The 21,392-nt window shown below is 42.5% G+C and overlaps 4 protein-coding genes across 6 annotated transcripts in view; 2 read left to right on the top strand and 2 right to left on the bottom strand.

The window, feature by feature from the left end:
* grin2ba (glutamate receptor, ionotropic, N-methyl D-aspartate 2B, genome duplicate a) overlaps positions 1 to 5,472 on the bottom strand; it is a 122,114-nt gene extending 116,642 nt beyond the window's left edge. Inside the window, exons 1-2 of one of the 3 annotated variants that reach the window (XM_085784865.1) lie at positions 5,376 to 5,472; positions 4,769 to 4,936 (exon numbers count right to left, since the gene is read on the bottom strand). The gene's annotated coding sequence lies outside the window, so the exon portion shown is untranslated. Of the gene's footprint in view, positions 1 to 777; positions 1,300 to 2,616; positions 3,576 to 4,768; positions 4,937 to 5,375 lie in introns of those variants that run through there. The other 2 variants (XM_085784867.1, XM_085784868.1) reach the window with 2 other exon arrangements.
* A 30-nt stretch (positions 5,473 to 5,502) lies between these two features.
* Positions 5,503 to 7,652, top strand: fmc1 (formation of mitochondrial complex V assembly factor 1). The gene is made up of 2 exons (XM_085784869.1): positions 5,503 to 5,696; positions 7,054 to 7,652. Exons 1-2 carry the CDS (start codon positions 5,568 to 5,570, stop codon positions 7,255 to 7,257), a joined length of 333 nt encoding a protein of 110 aa, XP_085640995.1. The 5' UTR covers positions 5,503 to 5,567; the 3' UTR covers positions 7,258 to 7,652.
* A 1,863-nt stretch (positions 7,653 to 9,515) lies between these two features.
* LOC146983350 (heme-binding protein 1-like) lies at positions 9,516 to 15,123 on the top strand. Its single transcript, XM_085784864.1, has 4 exons — positions 9,516 to 9,739; positions 12,873 to 13,011; positions 13,869 to 14,049; positions 14,716 to 15,123. The coding sequence occupies exons 1-4, from the start codon at positions 9,662 to 9,664 to the stop codon at positions 14,891 to 14,893; spliced, it is 576 nt and encodes a 191-aa protein (XP_085640990.1). The 5' UTR covers positions 9,516 to 9,661; the 3' UTR covers positions 14,894 to 15,123.
* Positions 15,124 to 16,605: 1,482 nt separating this feature from the next.
* On the bottom strand, positions 16,606 to 20,923 carry wbp2nl (WBP2 N-terminal like). The gene is made up of 8 exons (XM_085784863.1): positions 20,822 to 20,923; positions 20,153 to 20,261; positions 19,879 to 20,017; positions 19,599 to 19,691; positions 19,233 to 19,427; positions 18,669 to 18,779; positions 18,086 to 18,162; positions 16,606 to 17,975 (listed from the first exon to the last, which is right to left on the bottom strand). The coding sequence occupies exons 1-8, from the start codon at positions 20,878 to 20,880 to the stop codon at positions 17,919 to 17,921; spliced, it is 840 nt and encodes a 279-aa protein (XP_085640989.1). The 5' UTR covers positions 20,881 to 20,923; the 3' UTR covers positions 16,606 to 17,918.
* Between the last annotated feature and the right edge of the window lie 469 nt (positions 20,924 to 21,392).

Genomic DNA, 21,392 nt, shown 5'->3' with positions numbered 1-21,392 from the left:
CAGGACCTATGACGGATAGATGGACAAAGTGACTGCAAGTGCGCGCGCGCATGTGTGTGTGTTAGTGCGAGAGAGAGAGAGAGAGAGTGGGTGTGAATGTGAATTTTGCTGCAGACTCAAATTTTCATTCCTACACATTCCACAAGGGGATGAGAGACACTGCCAGTCTCTGTCTTTGGAATAACAGCAGATAAAAATAATTACACTGAGAAAAGGGCAATGTAGTCCGTCTCTTCATGTAGATTACTTTATTGATCTACATATATATTCCTCTCACACACTTTCTCCGTCTCTCAGCTCCTTTAAATAAGAATGTGGAGCAGCACTGAGCAGATGATTTGATAGGCAGAAGTGGCCACTCTATCGAGCGGACAGAGGCTAGAGTACAAAACTATAAGGATGAAGTATGGAGATTCATTTTATCATGTGAAGTGAATTATTAGACACTGCATGAAAAGATCTGAGGGAATGTTTGTGATTTTATTTCACATGCATAAAATGCATCAGAGAATTAAAGGCTTGTGGGGGGAAAAAATTCCTACAATAGGATAAATGGTGGTGAGGTGTTAGAGAAATTACAGATCTCTGATAATCCCACAATATCCATTTAAATTCTACCTCACCCCACATACACACACACACACATACACAACCACAAGCATATAAATACTGGGATAATGACCAAAAATCTTAAAGGTGAATATCTGCATCAATAATAAGCATCATCCAAAACATGCAACAGCAACAGCATGTGTGGATTCAAAGCACTGTACTCACCTATTTAACCCTTAACACTGAGAAATATTAAATTTAATCGATTTTGGAGGCTGGAGAAATTGTAAGAATCATGGCTATTACATCAACTAATAGACAAAGACGTTGCTTGAGTCTTTAATCCGCGTTAGTGAAATCCCATTAAGATTCAATAGTTGAAAAAGAAATATTCAAATCAGCTTCAGTCCCATTACAAAAAAAATGTCAAAAAAGTGTCCCGAATTTAAAACAGTTTTTGATAATTGTTAATTATTTTTTCATTTAGAATCAAATCCAGGATTTAAAGGGTAATTCCACAGGAAAACGGCTATATCCAGAGTGCCTTTATCAGGGTGACGCTTGCTCAAAAGTCCCACTTCCCATTATCTTCATGTAATGAAGAGGAGAGGCATTAAATCTCCTTCAGGAAAAAAAAGAGTGGAAATATAAAAGATGGCATGAACAAGGAAATGAGTTGTGTGGTTTGCTTCACTTTGCTATGCATCTGTCTATTGCTGTGCCTCTGTAGCTTTCACACACACACTCACACACCACAAAATTATTCAGTTACTTTGCAGCTTTATACTTCTGAGCAAAGCAGTCTAATTTCTATTCTAAAGATTTTTCATGAATAATCTGCAGCATGTATTTCAATAAATGGAAATAGTCAGGCTGATGATAAAAAATAAAATAAAATCACGTCACCGAAATGCAAAAATAAATAGCAACTCCTCTCTGAGGCAAGCAAGTCAATGTCAATGACGTGCGAGTGATAGGACATGAGATTTTTTAGACGGCAAATGAAAAAGAAAACAACATGGAACGACAAATAAATCAATAAGTGGATCAATTCAGAGGGGGTGAGAGGGTGGAAGTGATGGAGAGAAATAGATGCGGAAAGAGGTGATTAAAGAGATGAAAGCTTGAAGCAAAGTGAGTGAGAAAAGTGAAAATTATGGTGGAGGAAAAAAAAGGGGGAAAAAATCCTCTGGATGATGAAGCCAGTTTTTTTTTTCCTAGTCCATTCTCTTTGAGTGCTTGTGTGTGTCTGTCTGCGGGAATGAGAGTCAGTTCGGAAAGATACGAGACAGAGAGAGAGAGAGAGAGAGAGAGAGAGAGAGAGAGAGGGAGTGAGAGACCGAGAGGAGAGAGGAAACGAGGGCAGAGGAAAAGAAGGAGACAGGAGTGTATAAACACAGATGATGCCCCGACGGAGCGGACAGAGCACTGTTGCTCATGGATCAGGCCTTTTCTCAGTTTGACCTTCACCTGATGAACATGTAGGGAGGGAACTTAAACGCACCTCGGTGTGCTAATGGTGTAAATTTCCTCTGCAGAGCAGATATGGCGCTTTTTTGACGTCTCTGAATGTGCATGACAGGAAACAAAAAGGACGTGTGAAGAGAAAGTGGAGGAGGAGGAAGAGGAGGGTGGTGGTGGTGGTGGTGGTGGTGGTGTGTGATAAAGGGGCATTTCAGACATTTTAATGAAAGAAGAGACTTGTGTGCAACAACACAGACATGACAAGGCAGTCAAAATGTGTCTCCGTGATGACGACTGGAGAAGGTGCTTGCTTGATGAGTCACTGTGGTCTCGGTGGAGGAGAACAAAAAGAAAAAACAAGTCAGAAAACACAGATCATAGTATGCGAGGGGAGCGTGACGTGATGATGACATGGCATGAGGCAACAATCAGCTGAGAGCCGGATGAGGGGGGAGCGAGAGTTGGACTGTAGGCCTAAGTGCGTGTGTGTGCATGTGTGTGTGTGCGCGTGTCCAGGTGTGCACCCCACACAAAACACCTTGCATACACATAAAAGGAACAAAGACTTTGAGACAGACACTAAACACTAAATAGACCTACCTATGGTTAGATTTAAGAATCGCCCAAAAAAGATGCATAGGATGGTAGGAGGAAAAAAGAGAAGGGGGGAAAATAGGAAAAGGTACAAAAGTGAAAAAGGCATAAATAGAAAATACAAGCAAGCCAATTAAAATGTCTCTAGTAAAGCTTTTTAAAGGAAATTAAAACACTGGTGGAGTCAAAAAAGTAGCCAAAGTTACAGGGTGGACAGTGAGTGGAGTGGTGGGGAGGAGGGGGAGGAGGAGGAGGGAGGAGGCGGTGAAGGGAGGAGGGAGCGTGGGCTGCACAGGGATAGAAAGGGCTGGAAGTGATAGCAGTGGAGAAGGAAGGAGGAATGAATGAAGGGGGGAAAAAAAGAGGATAAAGGGGGGCAAAAAAATCCCCCTCCTCTTTCTCTTTCTCTTTTTCTCTGTCTCTCTGCCTCTCTCTCTCCCTCCTTGTCTGGCTCATAAATAGAAGAAATTGTTGACCAGGTAAATGGCGAAATAGATGAGAAGACAGAGGACCGAGAGAGCAAGCAAATGAAAAGGTAAAGCACCTCCCAGCAGCGCGATGAGGAAAAAAAAGAACAAAAAACGAAAGATAAAAGCAAATACTCCAGTGGCCTCCGTTGTCTCCAGTCTATATGTGGAAGGGGGGATTGGCTGTTGCCAGTTGTTCCCCTTCCCCGGCTGCCTTCTGCTTTCTTCTGTCTCTCCTCCCAAAAAAGACTTCCCATCCAGATGACAAAAGCCACAGATGTCCTCTCCTCTCCTCTCCTCTCCTCTCTCTCTCAACTCTGGTCTGACATCACGTGCCACTCACACAGGTTAGACATTGTTGCAGCAGCAATGCACAGTATCATCAATATTGCTCAGTGGGAGAAGAAGAAAAAAAAGGCATTGGGGCTGCTGCTAGTCAAGCTCTGCCTGCCTCATGAGGAAGGATACTGAGCTGGAATTGCTCTGTCTCCCCTCTCCCGCCCATCCCTGCAAAAAGATGGGAGGAAGGGAGGTGGGCCCACTCTCTGCATTAGTATTCATTGAAAGAGTGTGAGAGAGAGAGAGAGAGAGAGAGAGAGAGAGAGAGAGAGAGAGAGAGAGAGAGAGGAGGAGGAGGAGAGGGGTGGCTTCCAACAAATGTCGAGGAACCAAACCGGTGTGTGAAACTGATAAGAGACTGGCTCCCCCTAGAGTCAATTATCAATACACAAGCTGGAATAACTGGAAACACTGGGAGCAAGCAGAGCGACGGCCTGTGACGTCTTACGACCTGTGACCTGGCCTCAGAGCATCCGACCACCTGCCGTTTGAACGTCAGAGGAGACAAATCGCCGCTGCTTTCGCTTCTGCATCACTGCAAATCCATGTTACAGAGTCAGTCTGTGTTCATCCTGACGGGTGCAACGTGAACTCTGACATCACTGTTCCTCCAGTGGCATCTTTTCAACAACACTGCACACTGGAAGCAAACATTAAAAGGACTTTTTTTCCGTTCACATCCGTAACGCTGTGAAGCAAAGCGATCATGTTTCTCCGCATTCTGCCCTAAGCCAAACTCAGTGTTGCCATGGTGACAGATGACCGCTCCAAAGTGTCCAAATCAAAGCAAGTAGCAGACAAAGATAGGTTGGTAAAAAGCTCTCTTCAAAAGGACAGACTGCAGTGTATCTCCACACTAGTCCATTGTCTGTTTCTGCCTTCTGGTTCAACACAGACCAAATGAGCATCATGAGTCACTGAAATCATTACATTTCATGAAAACAAAGACAATAGAGTGTGAGGTAAACCATAGCCTACTGATTTATTTTCTCTTCCTGGAATAGGTTAGTGTCAGTTTACTTCCACAGCCAACCCTGCGGTGCATTGACGGTTTTGTTCTTTCTATAATAAAGTTGTTATTTATAGTAAAAGGAAGAAAGAGACAGAGGAAGGCAGAGAGGTGCTGACAGATCCTGAAACGAAACACGATTACAAATCCACACAGTCCTCTCAGTCTCCACTGCTCACCCGTTTATCAGACAGCAATTACTTCACTCACAATCCCACTCAAACCCAGCCTTATGTATAATGACAAGTGGGGACGGGTGAGACTGATGAGCCTAACATTTCAGGCAGGTTCTGCTTCTTTTTTTTTTTTTTGAATAAATGTATGAGAACATTAACAAAATTACCTCATGATGAATGAGAAGGTGCAGTCCGTGTGAATAGGGAGAGACTGAGACGGCAGCTTTCCTCTCCTGTGGCTGGTGTGGGATGAGCCCATCACAACAGACAGCACCAGACTGGTTCTGTGACACATTTAACAGCTTCTGCTCAAGCTTTGGCCAAGTTTCAGACATCTGTGAGAAAACAACAATAACAGGGAATCAGTGAAGAGAAGACAGGGCCATAAATGTCACAGTCTACATTTACTTCACCCTGTGGCCTATTCATATTATTTCCTTAATTCATTACACTGCCTTTTCACCTGTGGTCTCAGGAACAGCCACTATAGCTTCTGCTTCAGTAAAACAAGTAGGCCTATGGTTCAACTTCAGTAGCGGTTAATACTTAAATAGTAGGCTAACTAAAGATAAATGAAGGGCAACAGTTGTTTCTGTAAAGTGTTTCATTGATGTTTTAAAAGAAATAAGTGTTGGCATTTGGGGTGAACTAGCTAAGTTAACTTATTGATAAACACGGGATAGCAAACACACACCAAGGAGCTCGTTGGAGCCATTTTACAACCTGACACATTCACTTGTGCACCAACGCCGTATATATTTTGTATATTATTACCTTTAAACTCTCGTCAGAAGGTTTTAGTAATGAAGAAGCGTCGTATTTGTTCTGAAACTGTTGTCTGGACGGGACACACCGCCGCCCCGTGGTCGACCCCAGCCACTCGATCGACTGTGCTGCGTGGGACTGATCGCGCCTGGCTCGATTCATCCGCCGAGCAAATCACAACAACAACGTCGGGGCTCAGACATGGCAGCGCTGTCGTCGCCTCTGAGGGTCTGTCGAGGGATACTGAAAGAGCTGCGGGCCGTCCAGGGACCGAGTTACAAACAGTCTCTGGCATACAACTATGTCCTGGACCAGTTCCGTAAAAATAAGGCGAGTTACCAGCGACTGCGTTTCACCTCATGTTGGCTAAGCTGCGCAGCTAGCATTAGCTAACCCGACACGTCTTGAATCATAACGTTGGTATTTTGTGTGTTACGTGAAGAATGATTTTATGTTTCTTCCGTTTAAAATAAAGGGAGAAAAGAGGGGCTACCCAGTCTGACTCTGCACTGTTGTTTTTGCCTGCGTTGTTATTCTTATAAAAGACAGAGTTCAACGCAAGGTGACTGTGAGGCAGAAGGACACGCTAACATTAGCCAGAAGCCAATGCGCCTCAGCACAGCTCAGGGCGCAGGTGTTCATCCACCCTGTAACTTTATTGGTTAATCAACTGTCCAGGTGCGCGCTCACATCGGAGTGTCTGTCCCCTGCGTTTAATGTAAACTCAAACTGAATAAATTCACTGTTATTATTTACCCATCTCGATCAATTTCATGAAACATTGACAGTCCAGGAAGCATTTATAGATGTTTATACAAGTTATCAAGGACTTAGTATCCATTTGTTGAGGCAAATAGGTATCTACATTTAGAAAATAATAATAGATTTAAGAAGTTCTGCACGACCATGTTCTTCCTCACTCGAGCAAAGTAGCCTACTGCACAAACCTGTAAATTTTCAACCACCTTATTCATTTGGCACTGAATTGATATTTCACTCAAAGACAGCATTAAGTTTAGTGATCTACTATTCACTTATATGATTTGTGCAACAGATCTTCGTTTTAAACATGCATCACACGTCTGTTCATTGATCATTTCAGTGCAAGTCCTTATGAGTCCTCACTGTATGTTTCTCTGTTTACACGATACACAGCTGCCTGTTGAATTACATGGATGGGGGTTAAAGTATATAGGCTTACAACCTGTATTATTCACGCTTGGGAGAATGTGGCGTACATAGTGGATGAATGCATGTGTAGTCAGTGAAGCACAACAGCTAGGAGGAACTCTTGCTTGTCACTGTGTATTTGTCCCAGCTCTGAAAAGACCCAAAGGCATTATCATGTACATGTGAAGCTCTGTGGGGACTGGAGCAAATGCTTACTGTCTATGTAGCTGTTACAGTTGATGAGGAGAAAATAAAAACATAGTGTCAGGAAATCCTGGCACATCTGTTTATGTTGTACTGTGTTACTGGAGCTCCATATTGTCCACCAGCCAGGCCTTTAGGCTTTTCATTATAAATATTAATGTGTGTCATTTTTCCTCTCCATGGTGACTGGCTGTCATAAACAAACAGACAGAAAGAAAAAGGACCTCCGATGCTGTGTGAGCCAACTGGCCACCATCATCCAATTATGTTATGATCTGGGTCACTGTTTGATCTTCTCTTCCCATGCCCACAGGTGACAGGAGAGAGGTACTGCCGTGCCCAGCAGGAGGCACAACACGCCTCACACACATACCTGTGTTTGCTGGCGTCCACCAGAAGCCATCTAGCTCTGCACAATCTTTACCACGCCAAGGGAGAGCGCAGCCCAGACGAGGTGGCGGGCCTGGTGGGGCTCAGGTTGCCCACTCAGCCTGGAGGTAAAGGCTGGGAGAAGTGAGGACAAGGGGAGGACAGGACACGCAACATCTTGAAAACTCTTCCGAAATGACTTTTCTGTGGCTGAATCATCTGGCCCCGCACATCTCACCTCACATTAACCGCTAAGGGATACATGTTTGACCAGAGTCTGAAAGACTGGAGCCCGTGCCGTGCTGTTACAGACAGCTTTGGGGCAACACCTGTTGTGTTGTTAGACCAATGTTCATGGGGGGGGAGTGTATGATTATAATCTAATTTGAGTGTATTTGAAGCAACTGTGAAAGTATTATCATAAAAAGTCTGTTGTTGAGCTGTAAATGTACTGTACCCCACAGCTTATCCACAACACACATTTGTTTTTTTCTGTTGAAGCATCTTTTGAAAAACTAAGGACATTAAAAAACACAAATTGAATTTTTGTTTAGGATTAATTTGTCCTTTTAAAGTATGAATTGCTTTGTGGTTTAAGAACTTGATTTCCCCTATTCACAAACTTGTTTGTATATTGATTTAATAGTAGGTAAATTAATCTCTTACTATTTCCACATGGCCCTAAGCAGCCAGGTTAAGTAAATGTGTATCACACAATCCATCATATGGATAGACTTTCATTTACTTATTTTTCAATGTGAACATACTAAGTCACATGGGCTAAGTCAAGTCAATCACATAAAAACAAAATTGTGTTTCACATGTCCAACGCTTGGAGGTCAGTTCAATTCATAAACAATAAATAAGTAAAACATGAATAAATAACAACAGATAAAATGGGCAATCCATAAAGGAGAATATAAATGATACTTAAAATAGGTGTTTTCACAGGCTTTCTTTCTCTCTTTTCCATGCTTTTGCAGAAGTATATGATGAGGTGGACATTAAACAGGAACCTGTGTACAGTCCAGTGTCAAACAACACGTACAGAAAACCATCAGCTCTGTCGGGCTTTGTTGCTGATGGTCTTGTGCTAACATTACAAAAATATTAATCTGAATAGCAAGGGCCAGTAGGTCATTGCTATTGGATTGACTATTCAAGCAAGGTTGCAGGCAGCGTAACGCAACTACACATGTACCAAGAGACAGTGTGTTAATGCCTTGTGCATCGTAGGCAGATGCTGCAAAATTATGTAATGGGACAAAAGGAGAAGCCTGAAAAATCCCAGCAGCAAAGAAGAACAGTGGTAACAAAGAAACTGTCACCGTGCATACTGCAGAGACACTTAAAACAATTTGCTTCACAACAGCACAAGCTGCAGCCTCCAGTTACAACATACTGCTCATGTACTGTTGAATAGTATGTTGCAGGGAATATGGCTGGACTCTCTCTCTCTCTTTTCCCCTGTTCTCTCCATCCACATCTCCCTCACACAGTTTACCTCAGTTTTTCTGGCCCACTGTTACCAAACCACTTTTTTCATTAAATCTACCCTTCCCGCTTCCGCTTACTCTTCAGTGGTGACTAACATTGCCTTCAGTGTGAATTTAAATAGACCAACCCTTAAGCCAAGCAACGCACAGTGACACAGGGAGTAAGACGTGCACCCATGTGCTGCCCTAAATGAACACACGCACGCACGTACGCACACACACACACGGGCAGGAGTGGAATGAAAGCCCAATGCATACTGACAAACCAAGGGCTTTGTGTCAAAAATTATATTACATAAAGGAGCAGGATGTAAAATGTGTTTCTCCACACCCTACTGTTTTACGTGTGCTGGAACAGACAGCCATGACAAACAGAATGAGAGGGCAACTCTAACAAAACCTGAGTGTCAGTGAAGGTTACTCCACTTTTCTGCAGGGAGACTTAAGACCCAGACTTAAGTTATGCAAGTCGATGCATTTTTAATGTCAGTGCAACCTGAACGCATATGGGGAGGGGGTGTTTGTTATAAGCTGCTGTCATTTTGATGGCCCACTTTTGGTGAATGTAAACGTTTTTGAGTGAAAGGTGGTGACATGAGTGAGCATCAGGCTGGTGAGAGGAAAGAGCAGAGGAGGAGGAGGAGGAGGAAGAGGAGGAGGAGGAGGGCGGAGACAGTCCACCCGCCAGAGTGGAGGCTGATGTGTTCACTCCTTGGTTCAACAAAGGGGATGAGGAGTCAGCATCTGTAACTTCTGTCTCCAAAAGGACCAGAGAGAAAAAAACAAAACGCATCAGCTGCGTTCAAAGTGCGCGCTGTTCTCTGGAGGAGAATTTGCGCTTTGAAGCATCTGGACACCGTTACTGTTGCATCTTCTTGTTTTGTTTTTCAATTTTTTGGGGGGACAAGGTTTCTCCAGGAGTTGGATGACCACATAAGTGTGTAACGGCTGGTCGGGAGAGCAAGTTGGCAGCAACACAAAGCAACAAGGACGAGAGGGAGGAGAAAGCAAACAGCAGAGGAGCGGAGAGAGGAGAGGTGACCTGGCCGAAGCGACATGTTTGGCATGATAAAGAACTCGCTCTTCGGAAACACCGAGGAGACGGAATACAAACTGCTGAGCAGCGAGACCAAGGTAAGCATCGCATTGCTGACACCTGCCACACACAACAATAACAATAACAACAACAACAACATCAACAATCACTGATAGCTTCAAAAAGCTTCTGTCATTTCTCTCCGAGGCTTTTGGCGCGCGTCTGTCATTACGCACAGCCAACCTGCTGCGTCGTGCAGGGTCTCTCCCCCATCGTGTTTGCATGAATATGTGACCCAGCACTTGACTCCAAGTGTGGGTCATGTTGTGGCAATTTTGTGCAAAACTACCGTGAAATTAGCAGTGTTTTGCTGCTGCTGCTCCTGTCACAGCCCTTGCAACCATGACTGACAGCCTGCCACTTAATTACTTGTGACCTATAAGGCCGCCTGCTGAGCCGCAGTGTGGGGCAAAGGGGCAAAGCAGCAAGAGGTTCCCTGCCAATCAACAAGATGAGGAACGATGGGGGTGATTTTTGTGTAAATACAACAACACATACACTTGAATAAGGCCAGAAAGGATTTGTAAGGTTTCATTTACTCTTGCACCCAAAGTGACACACTTTTTATTCCCATTATGATATTATGATCTGTATTTTTTATTATATTTCTATTGGAGGCTGCTGTGACACAATAATTTCCTGCAAAGGATTAATGAAGTACAGTAGCCTACTATTCTATTATGGATGTGTGTCTGCGTGTGTGTGTTGAACCACAGGGGTCATGCTAACTGACCCCTCAGTGCTTGTGGTTAACCCATGGGCTCATATATGGACTTGGTGTGTATACTGATACACTGACCGTGGCTGATGAGGACGACATGGAAAACTGACGTCACAGAGGGAGGAGGAAGGGCCTTTCCATGTCATCGACCCCGCTGCTTAACATGTTGTGTTTGCTTATGTTTGATGCGTGCACATTGGTAGGATTCCAGCGAGCTCAGTGATGTGTGTTGTGAACCGAAGGAATGCCTAACAGCCATTTCGAGGTTCTTCTCCTGTGCCCTCTTGACCTACAGTACACTACTGTAAATGTGCATCAAGCCATGTAATGTCACGGCTGGCATGCGTGGCTTTGTGTGTTTGTCTCTGCGCGAGCGGCTATAACTTTTCACTGGGAGACAAAAGGATTTCCAGCCCAACTGACCAGACAGGCAGCCATTCAAATGACCCAACCTGACATACAGCCCACAGAAAAAGGCAGATCTGTCCTGACACTGCACACTAACAAGTCCCGTCTGGAGCTGAAACTCAAAAATAGGACACCGAAAGCAAACAAATAGCTGCTTTTAATGATTTCAGCCACTCATACTCACATTTGAACCACTGTGTCACAGAGATGTCTCAGAAATGTTTACTTTTAATTGTAATTGGCTGAAAAAAGGAGAACGAGGAGCATGATGGATAGAGGGTAAACGGCATTAATGTCCAGTGGCCACGATTCCTCTAAATGTCCATTAACCAGTGTTGAAAAGTCAAAGCTCAGAAGCTTCATCAAATCTCTGGACTTGACTGATGTTTAAACAGTGGGTATCGAAATCAGAGCTCGACACCTGATCTGTGGAGCACCTGCCTGACTCTGACACCCTACACCCTTAATTAAAACTGACACAGAATACAGAAGAGCTGACTCTTCAGGGCATACACACACACACACGCACACAGCAACACACAGGTGAAATCCTGTTAGAAGTTTGCACATGAATCTAGAAGATTATTTTAGCAGAAAATGAAATGACAAGGCAGTTTAACAGCCACAGTGTTGATTATACCTTTGGTGTGCTTTCCTTATAGGCACAGTGTAATTATCGCTGTATAAGCTGGCATAAGACAACAGCTAAACACACACATGCACACAAGCAGAAGATGCACGACAGACAAACTAATTGCACCGCTTCACAGAACTTCAGACTTCTGCTTTCTTTTGTGTGTCATCCATACACAATGTTAATGGTGGTCCCACTGACAAGCCATACAGAGCAAAAGCCTTGTAATTACTATGCAGGGGCTCCGGGTACCTGTCACAAATTGGAACATCCATGATAACATAGTGTTATCTTGTTGAGGACTGGCTGTGGCTGCTGTGTCTGATTACAGGACCACTTCACCGGTCCTGGGGGAGGTGTGTGTGTGTGTGTGTGTTTGGAACAAGATGTGGTGGACGAAAAGTTGTTAACAACACAAATAGAGCAGTCGGAGGATATTTAGAACTGACCCAGGAGTCACAAATAATTCATGTAGAAGAGGACGAGGTAATGGTTTGCATGCTATTCTTAGATTTGATTTTTTTTCTAACAATAATTTATATGTTTTATAGCGGCCAGTCGTTTTTTATAAGTAACTTTATCAGGAGCGAATGGCAATGACGTTATATGAAGTTAAATGACGATGCTCAGAACGTTTCATAAACACACACAGGGACGAGTGGGCTATAAAACACCACGGTGTAACCATGTTAGAGGAACGAGGAGCTGTATTTGAAGCCTGCCTCACAGTCTCCACGGCAACCAGATTCCTTCAAAACCTATTAAAGTTATTGCTCAGCAGCGTAGTTGAGTGACTGTGCTCCACATTAACCCCACTTAATCATATTTAATGCAAAACTGTTGCATCATATTAACACTGTGTGTTTAGGATGGGGGGGTGGGGACGAGTCATGTGTGTGTATTTGTGTGTACGTGTGTGTGTTTTGCCTGTGCGCTGTTATGTAAGACGATGCATTGCTTTCCCTATTATTCTCTGTAAGCTGACCGAACCCTGCAGAGCAGAAGAAAAAAATTAAATCAAATCAATGTGAATATGTTTCATCTGCATCTTATTATTTGGCTGCCCATACACACACACACACACACACACTGAACCCTCCAAGTGTAAACGCTGCTAGTTCAGGGCTTTCATCCTTAGGAGCAGATTGTCAACATCACTGTCAGGGGTGAATCATATCTAATCTTAACCTCTCTCCTGCTCTCATCCCCAGGAAAAGAGCAACTGTGTTTGTGTATGATTTGTGCGCGTGGGTGTGTGCGCATAAGAGCAATTTCTGCATTTTTTGCATTTGTGCACGGCAGCTGAGGTTGACCTACTGATGCCTGAAAGCCACACACCCACACACACACACACACACACACACACACCACCTCCTCCCTGATTTCCCCTTCCTCTCTCTCTCCCTAGGATGGAGTGAGCTTTGAGGTGCGACGGTACGATGCTGCCAAATACGCTGTCGTCTCCTCAGAGGGACGGAGTTTTGACCAAGTGACGGGGGAGCTGGTGAGGAAGCTGCTCATGTACATTGGTGGGAGCAACGAACAAGGTACAACAATCAGACAGCAAGACGTCCTGGTGCTTCAGTGCACTAAGATATGTTCATTCCCATCATAGGATCTGATGTGGCTTTTAAATCCCAGGGATAAGAAAAATATGAACCAAGAGTGTTTTTAAAAAGATATGAAATGGATAATTTATTTAATCTAAAAGACAGATTTTCATATTCTAATGAAAGCAACGGAGCAGAAACACACTACATTATTAAAAGAAGTCTTTTCACTGATCTTGGTCTCATCCCTTTTACATAATTCATCTCAGGTCTATATTGAGTGGGTGACTTCTAATGAAGAAAAATGTGTATTTTTCTAGTGTTTTTCATCATTTATTTATTTTCATCTAAACTCATCATTATCTTTACTTTCTATCTGTTTTTGTGAGCGGTTTTGTGGGTGTTTGGGCTGAAAGTAGTTTCCTTTCTTATTTAAGATGGCTGACCTAAAGGTGACTTGGCTCCATTGGAGGATACATTTGAATAACGCTCAGACACTAATGTCCTCTGAGTTCATGTTTCCCCACTTCAGGTCAACAGACAAACATAACCTCGGCCGACTAAAAGTGCAAACCAGGCCTCAGTGCAGAATTATCATTTAATTTGTCTGCTATTTATAGATGTGAAATTTACATGGCCTGTTTTTTTTCTGTTTGTTTTTTTGCAGTGTGAGAATAAAAAAAACGTCCTTATCAGTGTTGGCATTTGCGTAATGATATTATGTACTCTACACAAAAATCACACAAATCCTGACCTTCAGGTTTAGTTAGTTTGCTTTTCAGGAGTCAAGTTGATAGTGGAGTTACTCTGCTCCTCTCTGTTTAAACCAACTTTTCCCATCTCCATCCTCTCAGGGGAGGCCATGGGAACAGCAGCTCCCATCATCATCACGGTGTACCCCCGCAATGATGGCGTTCTGTCCCGCCGGCTGGTGGTCGCCATCCGTATCCCCTCCACCTACCAGATAAGCCCCCCGGCTCCCACTGACACCACCATCAGGGTTGAGGAGCGGCCCGGCATGACTGTCTATGCTCTGTATGTGTCCACTCAAGTGTATGTGATGGATAGATAGATAGATAGATAGATAGATAGATAGATAGATAGATAGATAGATAGATAGATAGATAGATAGATAGATAGATAGATAGATAGATAGATAGATAGATAGATAGATAGATGGAAAAGTTCATTATCAGTAGTTCAAGTCAAATAGCCCCAACCAACTAATGAGTGCATATAGATGGACATACTTTTCAGTTGGTCTTTTGTAATATTCATTTTTTTTAGATACTGAAGGTCTTCATTAAATGTAAGCCATAACCATTACAATTAAAATAAACTTAATAAATAAAGAATGTTTCATTCTATTGGTAATGAATCTATATAATGTATTAGTTTCACATTTTGAATTGAATTACTGACATAAATACACTTTTCCATGATATTCTAATTTATTGAGATGCACCTGTAGAGATAGATAGATAGATAGATAGATAGATAGATAGATAGATAGATAGATAGATAGATAGATAGATAGATAGATAGATAGATAGATAGATAGATAGATAGATAGATAGATAGATAGATAGATAGATGTCTGCATGTCTGCTTGCTCTGTTCTCTCCAGTGAGACCTCATTACAGAGACACTTTAATTATCCACCTTATTTAGAGTTTCCCTGTGTCTTCTTTGTGTTCGCAGGCAGTTTGGAGGCTTCGCAGCCGAGACCGAGTACCGAGCAGAGGCCTTACGTTTGACACGCACCCTGGGTGAGACGGCCCCCTTCCAGCGCAAGCAGTACTTCTGCTGCAGCTACGACCCACCACTCAAGCCTTATGGACGCCGTAACGAGGTGTGGTTTCTACAGGACGAGCCGTAAGAGGCGTTTGGATGTGCAGTCAAATCACATGCTGAAGTCTTTATTCAACCTTAACAACCCTCTCACACCTGACAGTCCTGTAGCTCTAACAGTGTTTGATTGGTAAGAACAATGCGGTGACCTGATAGGCCTTTGAACACAGACAGAGATTACCCACGTTGCCTTTACCCATCTAATCTTCTGCTTGTCACACATACAGTATAGCTGCCAGACCGAAGTTAGATGCTCAAGCAATGGAGCAATGTAGAATACAACCACAGTGCAGTAGCTTTCTCTCATTTCATTATCACCGTTTTTGTTTCTAATCTAATGTCACTGTTGTAGCTCAGAAACAGAACTAAACATGTGTAATAAGGGTTTAATGATTAAAGGCTTCTAGGTAAGGGGAAATAGGTATTTGACACAGTACCTTTTATTACTGGTGTGAAAGAAAGAGCAACTCAGTGGATAATCTGTTGTTAAATAGAACTGAACAGATTTTATTCGTCCTCATGTTTGTCCGTAAGGGTAGATTAAGTCCCTGTAGAGCCCCCATCTCCCTGAAGAACACACAGTAGGGCTTTGCACATCTGTAATCTAGTTTTTACAATATAGTGGTGGCTGCTGTAAAGAATTAATATTAGAAACATGGTAGTAACAAGCACATGTCCTTTTCCTGAGTCAGGAACTGGAACGCAAAAGGAGTTGAGCCATAAAGTAGAATTAGTCTTTATGAGTTAATGAGGAAAGTAGCTAGCTATTGATGTTGTTGTAAACCCGGTGATTACGTGTTGGTCCATGAAGCATTTGTGTGTAGTGAATATTTTGTTTTATTGCATGACAACGCCATTTTATTTATTCTCCTGAAACGGTGTTATTTACCATAGTGTGATTTTTCTGTGTTCAGAGTGAATATAATGTTCAGGTTTGATAGTGTTTCATAACATAATAAATATATTATTTAGTTAGTGTGGATAATTCCAACTGTTGTATTTCTTTATTTTGTCATGGACAATATCTTTTATTAAATGTGTCTGTTTCACTTCTTCCCTTCCTGGGTGACAATGTTGAATAATGGTCACAATTGTTTTTTGAAGAACATTATAAATGTCACAGTGAAGTTGATCTTTGACATTTGTGTTATATTGTGTAGTAATTAACTGTAGTGTGATCTGGTCAAAAACCTTTGGCCTTTGATCACCACGTTCTAATCAAGTCGTCTGTGACTTCAAGTGAACATGACTTGATCTGAAGGCATTGCCTTGAGGCCTTGCTGAGATTTGACATTCATGAATGGAGCAGTCAGACAGAAAGCTGTAATAGTTGACTTGAACCTTTCAGTTTGGAGGGTGATAGCCAATAAACTTGATAATGCAGAAGGAGGCAGGCGTTAGGCAGCAATTTAAGTCATTCACTCATATGGATTTAACATTAAAACACAAGCCGAACTGATGAATTAGTTTGGCAGGAGCCTGGACACACTCAGCACTGGTGTAGAGACACGCGCTAGGAAAGAGCAATAGATTTATCCATTTATCCATCCATCCATCCATCCATCCCATCCAGTGGAATAAAAGCAAAGTAGTGATCAAATATCTGGTGGAAATGTAGAAATAATACAGTAAATCCCAGTTACTTAAAATCATTTATGTGATTCACAATTTAAGGATCAGATGAACATGTTCAAACATGTGGTGTTTAGGTCAGCTAAATAACAACATATCAAAAATGTTAAATTTAATTAATGACACATTTATTAGATTTTTAATCGACAGACAAAATTCAGCAAAAGAAAAAAAAGAACTGCAAAAGAGATATTAATATACAGACATTTGATCAACTCAAGCAAACTAAAGCCAAAGCCCAAGAGATGCTCTCCACGAATAGTCCTTCAAACAGGTGTTAACTGATGCACATTGAGGGGGATGCAATTACACAGTCTGTTGGTGCCTCGCTCTAGTTTAGTTAGGAATAAATGGTTTGCATTAAGAAGTTTCAGCAGCAGGCCAAACACTGATGGGGCCTCTATGTATCAATGTGGCCCTGTAACCCCACACTTGTGTAATTACTCAAACAGGAGAGTTCTGGTTTCAGCCTGGCTTTGCATACATGAATACAATAGAAGCCAAGAGTAGAGCTCAGGGTCACTGAGGTAACCCCAGCTTGTCATGTATAACCTTATTATGCGAGGTTAAAATATTGCACATACAAAGAGTTGTTATGTAATAAATCTATCTGATCCCCCTTTTCAAACATCACATGGCACCTTTTCCCAAACCTGTAATATACCTTGAACTATGAAGGGTACTGGGAGATACTGGTCATATAATAACTGGAATTACTGAGACTGTAACTTAACTAGCACAGGATCACACTGGTCATATATGAAGGAAGCTTTAACTATGAGAAGCAGTCAGATATTAAACTACGAAACACTACTCAACCCAGTTGTGGTTTTTATATATGGACAAACAAATACTCGATGCAAAACTGTTTAGGAAACACACATGGTACTTGCAATGATATTGCAAAAATACTTCACTTGCTTAGAATAGGAGTTTGCTATCATTAATAACTACAGGAACTGCAATCAAGAAATTGCTACAAAATATTTTGGTAATAAATCTGTCTTAAAAAATACATTCCCCGTACTGCCACCTCCTCTCAGCTCTTAATAAGGACAGTTTATGTGTCCTTACTCACTGCTAGACAGAAATAAAAATCAATCCCATCACTGAGAAGGTTAATAATAATGAAGCTCTGAAAAGCCAGAGTTACAAGTTCTCAATCATTTTACATGAAATTAACTTTAAGGAATAAACTGTATTTAAAAGATGTAGTTTCTTAGTAAGCTATTCCAGCATCCAAAATATCATTAATTCATTGGTGAACTATCACTGACATCATTGAGCCCTCTATTACTTGCATTTTCTTTTCTTAATTCTACATCCGAGTGGGTGTCCATCTACATTACTCCTTGCTTTAGAATATATGTAAGATACAGAGGAAAGGGGAGGAGTGTTGTTGAACTGATGAAGCCTGAGCTTCAGTTGGTTTTCTTGTTAGGAGAGTCTGGAAAAGGTGCATATGGTGGAGGTCTCTCCTGTGTGGGAGAAAAGAAAAAAAGAAAAAAAATACTGCATAAGCGCCAAGAAGATCTCTTGTCACTGTCACACAACCGTAACTGAGGAGAAGAGGAGCAAAGCAGCTTACCATGGGCATGTAGACAGTGTGTGGATTGTTGGGATTGTAGTATGCGCTGCCTGCTGCTTCAGCCGCCTTGGAGTTACCTGTGCATAAAATGCGATGTGACAAAGACGGAGAGATAAAGACAGACAGTGATGACTGCTGAACATATTTAGGAACAGACGCCTCAGCTCCAAACACTGGAAGGAGAAGCCACGCGAGGAGCACAGTATTAATCATGTGAAGCACAACAACTGACAGCTCCAGAAATCCACAAGACAAAATAAAGTGGCACGCCCTGAGGATGCACACAGGCAAATACCTTGCTCAACCTCTCCTTAAAAATAAATATGCCAAACTGGCATTACAGCACACCACGTTCAGATTTCACCAAAATCCACAAGGTGCCAGGAAAGAGTAAATGCGGGGACAGGAAGAGGGGAGAATGTTTATCCCTTGTAATTTTGATGAGTAGCAAATGAGACATCAGCACCCATTTTGCGGTGGTGTGCTTTGAAGTGATTCACTTTGAGGCAGACAGATCAGATCTGACGGGTGCAGTGACACAGACATACAAAGTGGAAAGATAGAGGGAGAGGGAGAAACAGACCTTGAGGTGGTGGTGGTGCTGTCCAGTTCTGGGGGGGTGCAGTCCAATTTTGGGGTGGCCCAGGGTAAGGGGGAGGTGGGGCCATGTAGTCCATACCAGATGGGTACATTCCTGGAACACAGAGGATGGGCAGAAGAGAAAGAGAGATGGAGTTTACAGGTCAATGGAGGTTACAGTCTGTTGGCAATTAGTTACACAGCAAAGACCAAAGAAAAAAAAAACAACACAAAATAAAAACAACACAATGGCAACAGGGAGAGAGACAGATTTGTGTCTCTAGTGTTTATATAAGGACATTTGGCATAACTGCATACATATGTTTAGTCTAAAACATGTGAGCATAAGAGCAAATACAGGATATTGGGTTTGTTCTCTACAGTCTCACTGATAGTGTAAAAGTGAAAGAAAGAAAACCAAAAATGAAAGCAACTTAAAGAAGAAGTCCAACTTGACCTAAGATTATTAGAGCAAATTGTATTTACTGACCTAAAGGCGCTACACTGCAATTATCATGGGATTCTTCAGTAGCATCTACTTTCATTAACAAACTATTGACTCATGTACCTGCAGCAGCTGTTGGATAATTGTAGCCCATGTTGGCAGCAGGGGGTGGCCCCTGGTAGAATCCGTTCTGCTGGGCAGGTGGTGGGTATGGATAGCCATGAGCAGCAGGTGGAGCTGGGCCGTAGCCGTTCATCACTCCAGGTGAAGGATAGCCGTAAGAGGGAGCGCCATTCTGGGCAGGAGCGGCACGGGAAGCTGAAACACAGCAGCAGACAATGATGGGTATGTTCATTCACCAAGAGTTTTCCTATCTTATGTTTCAAATGTGCCGATACGGTAGGGACTGAAATGTTTCACTCCCCCATAAAAGGAGCATTCATTTGAATATCTAGCATTGAAAAAGATTGGATGAAGTGGCATTCAAACCATTAGTGGCCAGTTTGAAGAGATGCTGTCCCACTTCAATGGCCCCTCCACTCGGGAATGACATCTTGAAACTGGCCTGGCCCTCCCAGCCACCTGATGAGAGAGTGGACCACAATTAGAACAAATACAAAAAGCTATGTGTGTTTTATTATGGATGTCTTTAGCTAATACACCTCATTTTGGTTTCATTTTACAATACAATGACTACCATTCATTATCACAGACACAAAAATCTAACAGATCAAATCATTACTTGGCAAATTGATAATAGGCCACCTACCACCAGGCTCAGCTGACACTGTCCCTTTGATGTAGTTTGCTGCAAAGACTGGCTGCTCAATGCTGCAGCCCTTCATCAGATAATAGGGGAACATGGCTGAACCCATGCAATCCTTGGTGTTACTGGATACAAAGAGCAGCTGCAGCCGGTGAACGAAGGAAGAGACAGGGAATGTGTGGAGAAAGACACAAGAGGATTTATGAGATTATGAACACTCTCACACTTCCAAATTAAAAACTCATGTGTAAACAAACGTATTGAATGTTGACAGTACCCTGTATGGTGTGAGATAAACAGTTCCCTTCTTGGTCCCCTTAAGCAGGTCTGTCTTGCAGGCGACATCGCTGAATGACAGCTCCACATTCTTGCATTCCCTTAAAACACTGTAGAGTAAAGAAGCCGCAGGTGAAAATAAATATGTATAACTAAATATATATAAAGCAAATATAACAGATTCACGTATATAATTGTGTGGGAGGTTATACTTTGCTGCTTTTGAAACAATTGCATGTCATTAACTGTAACTAACCCATTTTGCACAATGGCACATGTGGTGACATTTTTGTTCTTCATGTCAACAGATCGGAACCTACCGCTACTTCCTGTTTTGATGTTTGGCTAACACTAGCCCACTTACGTAAACCAGCTGACAAGATATGAGGGTTTTTAAGCCTGTCATTAACAAATGTACACAACGCTTATTTTAAACAGTTAACACAACAATTGTAGTTAAAATTGACTGGGCAGAAAGCTAACACAAATGTCAACAGCGGAATGGCTTCGCTATGCTAAAGTAAACCAGGCCAGCTAGCGAGAGGCTAGCGGTTAGATAGCAAGTGTGATGACTACGCACTGGAAAGTAGGAGGTAAACAAGCCGAAAAGAGAGGCGACACACGGCTGGTTGATACATTTAAGCTCACGGACACAATCTAAAACACCCACCTCTCTCCGTTGTTTACCAAAACGCCGCCGTTCTGCGAGTGATTCCGATTCAGAGCCATGTTTGGGTGCCGCCGTCTGCTGCTCCGCCGCTGCCTGAGCTGTATTTTGACCGTCAGCCTAACGGGGTTGCCACAGAAACGTCACAGGCGTTACGTCACGGCAGCGTCGGACCACTCGTGATTTACCGTAAAAACAGCCAGAGCTGTGTCCTGCTGAAACCTGCACATTTGGGCCATTGTTAGACTCTGGACCCGGGAGTAAATAAACAGCACGTTTAGTCCAATGAAAATTCTGACCGCAGCACAGCTCCAATATGTTTTGTAAGTCCCCAGTTTAAGTTTAAATATGTAGTTCATACATATTCTTTATAGGTATAGGTAAATACCTAAACTCAAACCACCTCTACTCCAAATGAAATGTTGTGAATTGTAACATATCTACTCGATAGTTCATTATAACACTATGTGGACTTTTAACATTAATCGCACATGCAAGGACAGCCTAAATGGACAGTCTGACAGGCTGCTGCGGTGACTAAAGGTTTAAGATTGCTTATGTAATAAATGGATGG

The sequence above is a fragment of the Trachurus japonicus genome, chromosome 8, assembly GCF_045865225.1.
Source record: "Trachurus japonicus isolate A0001 chromosome 8, Traja_1.0".
Taxonomy (NCBI): Eukaryota; Metazoa; Chordata; class Actinopteri; order Carangiformes; family Carangidae; genus Trachurus; species Trachurus japonicus.
This window is presented reverse-complemented; position numbering and strand designations above follow the sequence as displayed.